The sequence below is a fragment of the Erpetoichthys calabaricus genome, chromosome 2 (genome assembly GCF_900747795.2).
Source record: "Erpetoichthys calabaricus chromosome 2, fErpCal1.3, whole genome shotgun sequence".
In the NCBI taxonomy this organism is placed as follows: domain Eukaryota; kingdom Metazoa; phylum Chordata; class Cladistia; order Polypteriformes; family Polypteridae; genus Erpetoichthys; species Erpetoichthys calabaricus.
Genome location: NC_041395.2, coordinates 131,815,368 through 131,821,367, shown reverse-complemented (window position 1 = coordinate 131,821,367; position 6,000 = coordinate 131,815,368). Strand labels below are relative to the sequence as shown.

The 6,000-nt window shown below is 34.2% G+C and overlaps 1 protein-coding gene across 1 annotated transcript; it reads right to left on the bottom strand.

Moving 5' to 3' along the window:
* Positions 1–1,521: 1,521 nt before the first annotated feature.
* On the bottom strand, positions 1,522–5,788 carry LOC114645389 (extracellular calcium-sensing receptor-like). The gene is made up of 3 exons (XM_051923774.1): positions 5,707–5,788; positions 3,662–3,785; positions 1,522–2,620 (listed from the first exon to the last, which is right to left on the bottom strand). Exons 1-3 carry the CDS (start codon positions 5,746–5,748, stop codon positions 1,719–1,721), a joined length of 1,068 nt encoding a protein of 355 aa, XP_051779734.1. The 5' UTR covers positions 5,749–5,788; the 3' UTR covers positions 1,522–1,718.
* Positions 5,789–6,000: the final 212 nt, after the last annotated feature.

Here is a 6,000-nt window from a genome sequence, read left to right as displayed (position 1 = left end):
CAGACACCAAATTATAAAGTGGCAGTTTAGTTTTAATCCAGCTATTTTCAATAGATATGCTAAAAATATGTGATTGAGTGGTGCAGCAGCCAGTGTTCATGCCATGGATAATTGGTGGCTCAGGTCGAGGATGTAAAAAGGGGATGAATGTTATTTACTTCAGAGCACATGAAAAACTAACATATTTACATATTTATAAAAGACAACAAAATTGTTACAGGCTTCTTGCTTCTTTTTGGATTCACAGTGGACAATGAGGATGTTTAACTCTTTTTTTGCACAGTTTAATGACGTTGACACATTTTGCCAAAGGAGAACTCTAGAAATTTACTTGCACATTAAACTTGGATTTTTAAGAAGCCAGGTTTTTGACTTTCACTTTAATGATGTGTGTGTGGATGTAAAAACACTCACTGTTCTTTTCACACTCTGTAGTTAATTGCTGTTTTTCCTGATCCTGTAGCAGATGACAATGATGTTTTTCTAAAAGCTCTTTGTACATCTTATTTATCACAGATGCAGTGAAATGCTGTTTGACCGATAATTTTCCAAGTCTATTTGCATGGTCTCAGATGTCATCTTTGTGATGCAGTATACAAAGTTTATTTCTCAAAATTAGAGCATATGTATTCAATAACATGCATTGACTGAATTTTACTTAGTTTGTAGTACTTTACTTAATTAGTTAATTGTAAAACCAAGATTTCTGACACATTTGTTCTGTTAAGTATTTAAACTACACCATAGAAATAAAAAAGCTTGATCTTTTAAGTCAGGTAAAGACCTTCAACTTCAAATGTTAAGTAAATACATAATTAAATAAAGAAATAAACAGAATTATTTACTTTCAGTTTTACTTTTTAGTACCCTCTCACATATTTGTCTAGGCAATGTATTACAGTAGGCTCTGTTTAAGAATTCAATGAGTGGGTTTATCACTTATTGTATGATATTACTCTTTATTGTTTTGTAAGAAGGTGATGCAGTGCTACAGTGGTTATAGATCCCGGATTCTGGGATTCTATCCTGCGCCTCGCCATTGTCAGTGTAGCTATACATTTTCTCCATGTCTGCGTTAGTTATCTTCTGAGTTCTTTTGTTTTCCTCATGCGTCCTTGATATGTGATTGATTAATGATTCTGGTTCAGTATGAGCGTGTGTGTGTGTTTGTGTGTTAGCGTTCCCTCTGATGAACTAGTGCTAAGTACAAGGTTAATTTCTTCTGGCTCTCCATCACCCTGAATTGTTATGTTATGTTTTGAATGGTCTACTTCAATAATGTTAACAAGGAAAGGATATTGGGTATATTTACAATATAGTTTGGTGACTGTTTAATTTGATTTATTTCTTTAAGAGGCTGGCATTGAGGCATAGGATTAATATTCTGGATTTTAAAACACTGACTTACTGATCATTTTAAGGTAAGTTGCTTGATCTTCCAGTGACCCAGATCGTATAATACTGTATATAAACTAAATTTTGTGATTGAAGCACTCTATATAATTCAGATTTGTTGTTTCATGTATATTTTTATATTTATTTATAGTTAATGTCCATTGTTCTTAGTATATCACTATACTGCCATGCAAGCATACAGTATGATGTGAAAACAGATACAGTATCCTTTTCCCTTACTTTTATTTTTGCATGCTTTCTGGTTTGGTACCTTGTATGCCAGTAATATACAAACTAGTACAGTAAATTGACAAATGCAACATTTAGATCCGTTTATCCATCAAATATCTTTTAGAATTTCTTTCTGGTCTCAATAATATATTAAAACATTTAGGTGTAAAAATGCAGAATAACAAACCAAAGCTAGAAGCTAAAATAGCAAATATTTCTACTGCCACTTCATATTTTCCAGGTGAGCTGATATAGGCAGGTATAAATGTAATCCAGACAGCGCAGAATATTAGCATGCTGAAAGTAATAAATTTGGCCTCATTAAAATTATCAGGTAGCTTACGGGCCAAAAAAGAAAGCACAAAGCACAACACAGAAAGAAACCCAATATAACCCAAAACAGAGTAGAAAGTAGCCTCTGATCCAACATTGCATTCAAAAATTATTTTGTCTTTGAAAGTTAAAAAATCTTTATTTGGGAAAGGTGGTGATTTTACTAGCCAGAGTGTACAGATCACAATCTGTACAAAAGTCATACTTAAGACACTTAGTCTTTGTTGTGTCGGGCCAAACCATTTCATAATATTATTACCAGGTAAGGTGGCTCTAAATGCCATTAACACCACAATGGTTTTTGCTAACACACAAGAGACACACAAGACAAATGCAATTCCAAATGCAGTGTGACGCAGCCTACAAGACCATTCAGAGGGCTGTCCTATAAAAATAAGAGAACTTAGGAAACATAATACCAAGGAAAACAGAAGCAGAAAACTTAATTCTGAGTTATTAGCTTTAACTATTGGTGTGTGGCGGTAAAAAAAGAACACAACTGCAATGGTCATTGCCAGAGTGGCTCCTGCTAATGAAAATAGCACCAGAAATATTCCTAGAATTTCCCCAAATGATAGAAATTCCACTTCTTTTAAGATACAGACATTTTTTCCTTTGCTAGGCTTATATTCCACTGGGCACAGTATACAAAGAGTAGAATCTGTATGAAGAAAACAACAACAACAACAACAACATTTATTTATATAGCACATTTTCATACAAAAAGTAGCTCAAAGTGCTTTACATAATGAAGAAAAGAAAAATAACAGACAAAATAAGAAATTAAAATAAGACAACATTAGTTAACATAGAAAAGGAGTAAGGTCCGATGGCCAGGGTGGACAGAAAAAAAAAAAAAAAAACTCCAGAAAAAGGGAAATAAAGAATGGAGATGGATGATTTGTCAGTGGAATTCATTCATTAATCCATCGGCCTATTCTGATATACTTCTAGGTTCACTTTTAAAGCAAACAAAAAAAGGACTAAAAGGGTCACAGTGACTTACTATGTGAACTATGAGAATTTTGAATGCTTTTTTCTATTATTAAGTTATTATAGTTTGAAATACTGTAGTCTTAGTATAGGTTTGCTGGCACCAATAACTTTCTAACAGATTTTAAACATAAAGGATATACTAGATAAATAATGGTGATCCAAATTTTCTGAACAACTACTGAATGAGAACAAGGTGCCTAGAGACACTACAACATACACAAAATTGTATTTTCTGTCAACAGAACAGTGCAAATATACATTATGAGGATATTAAGGAGAGTATTATTAGACAAAAACATGCACAAAAACCTCCATATTCAATTCAGGACTGTTTATTAATTAATTAATTGCTAGTTATCTGTCAACCACTGGAGAGGGCAGTGGGCCTGTTTGCCATTCTGAACAGCTATTCACAAGCATGTCATCAGATCTCTCGATTGCTCAGTTTATCGCAGACAAATTTACAAGAAAGTTAATATGTCTCATCTGCAACAATTCCTAACATGTCTATGTTGGTGAATATTAGCTATTGATTTGATCTAAATAATGTAATTTATTGCAATTGTTTTATTAACAAAAATGTATGCACTTCTGTATTCATATGCAATTTTTGCTAAGTGTAAATACTTTTGTATTTATCTGTCCATTTAAAGTAACTATAAATACTGTACTTAGCGCTGTCAAACAAAAATTGATACAATTTTACCTGTTATAGTGCTGATTTCTCCATCAGCACAAGGTATGCAGTCAAAGCAACAGACAGGTCTGCCTTTCTGGACAGCTTTGCGAGTTCCTGGTGGGCAGCTCTCACTACACACTGAGGTTGGAACCTGAAATGTAAAATGTAGCTCTGTCATTTTATATTTTCAGTGAAAATTACAAATTTTGTGCAATCTGATAAATGTTCCTCTATAATAAAATGCTTAATGGATATGAAGTTAATGAAGGGCTGTGACAGGAAAGGAAAGGAAAAAAAAGTGGTTAAAGGTTATTTCCGTGCTGAAAAGAAAAGAAGGTAAAAGACATGAAGTTTCAGCTGCATAACCTTCATCAGGTGTGGAAGAAGCAGGTAACATTTATAGGATAATAAAGAAAGGAACAAAGCCAGGGCAAATAAAAGGAAAAGAAGTGATAATAGGTTTGAAAAAGATGCCATTAGAGAAAATGAAAGGAGAGGTTAGAAAGTCAGTTTTTCATTAAAACCGGGAAAATATGTGATCCCAGGCTGCCTGAGTTTCTTTGAAAAATATATTTGAAGCCTTATGAAAGGACACAAACAGAGATCACTATGGCTATGATTAACGGATATTAAGTGATCCACCGTAGGTTTTGCGAGGACTTTTAGCGGTTCCCTAAAATGGTTGGCTAGAGGTGTCCTTGTTTCACCTACGTACATGGTTGGACATGTCCTGCTTAATGGATTCACTGATTGCAGCCCTTCATTAATAAAGTGTCTTTGAGAAGCCAATCTGTATGTTCTTAGATAATAAATATTATATGTTGCCAAATTCTGTACAAATAAGACCATTAAGTTTACAAGAAACTTTATGTGGCTTATTATTAGAAACATAATGATGTAATACTCATTTAGATTATTTCAAGTTAGTATTTCTGAAATATAAATAATGTTGTAGAAACCCTAATCAAGATTTAAACCTTACCCAACCACTTTGGAAAAATCAGTATTTTTTTTAAGCAAAGGTTATTTCTGGGAAACAAAAAGCTGAATTTTACTGGTTAACTAGTTTAGCAGGCAGTGGGCTTTAATTACAAATATATTGATTCAGTTTCTTCTTGCCTGTTTGAAGTGTGAGCTTAAAACTCGTGCTAAATTTGAAAAAATGCATATGAACAATTAATGGATTTATCCTTATAAAACAACTTAGGAGTTTGCTTACTATTGAAAATATACACCACAAATGTTACATATTTTAAAGGGGTCATGGGGGGCGGGTCTGCTGGAGCCAACCCCAGCCAACACAGGGCACAAGGCAGGAACCAATCCCAGGCACACACAAACACACCCAGCACACCAAGCACACACAAGGGCCAATTTAGAATTGCCAATCCACCTAACCTGCATGTCTTTGGACTGTGGGAGGAAACCGGAGCGCCCAGAGGAATCCCACGCAGACACAGGGAAAAAAACATGTAAACTCCACGCAGGGAGGACCCGGGAAGTGAACCCAGGTCTCCTAACTGTGAGGCAGCAGCACTACCACTGCGCCACCATGCTGCCCTATTTTAAAGGTGGTTTATCTTATTTGCAGAAAGTATAGATGACAGGAAACCATACTTATGGGAAAAATGATTTTATGTAACTCATTTACAAACAATTTCTGACATAACATTCATTCAAACTTTTCAAAGTTTCAGCATATGCAAATTAAGGCAAACAAAGCCAATGTTAATGCATGTGTGTATTGTTATCCTAGATGAATCTCTGATAACAAACCTCTTTTAAATCTTCTCTCAGGCTAAATATGTTTCAAGCTAGTCCATTTACATGACACTGATAACATCTGTTCAATGGAAAGGTGATGGAATGATTGAGTGACATTTATTATAAAATATGTAGTGGAACAGTTGGAGTACAGTGGCGTTTGACTTTACAGCCTTCTTACAGGTACTGTTTCTTTAGTTATTAGTTTGCACTTAATAATTACTTCATTATTGTACAAACAGTGTGTTAGTAACATTTACCATTACTATTTCCAACTTAAAAATAGTTTAAATGCACAACCACTATACCTTCATGTGAGCTCCTGCCCACACAATGCTAACATTATCCATGACAAACTGCTGCCCTTCCGGTAATGAGGCATCATATACACCAACTTTTACAAATTGTGTCATGTTGCCATCTTTACTCAGCTGAAAGTTCATTAATTCATATCTTGCAATAGGATCTCCATTTTGGTCAAAGTAAATATTTTCTCCATTCTTAGTAGTAAAATTGACTGTTTTCAAATAATTAAGGACCTGATGGAAAGAGATATTGTGCTGAACTATGCAGATTGTGGAAAAAAAAAATATATAACAGAA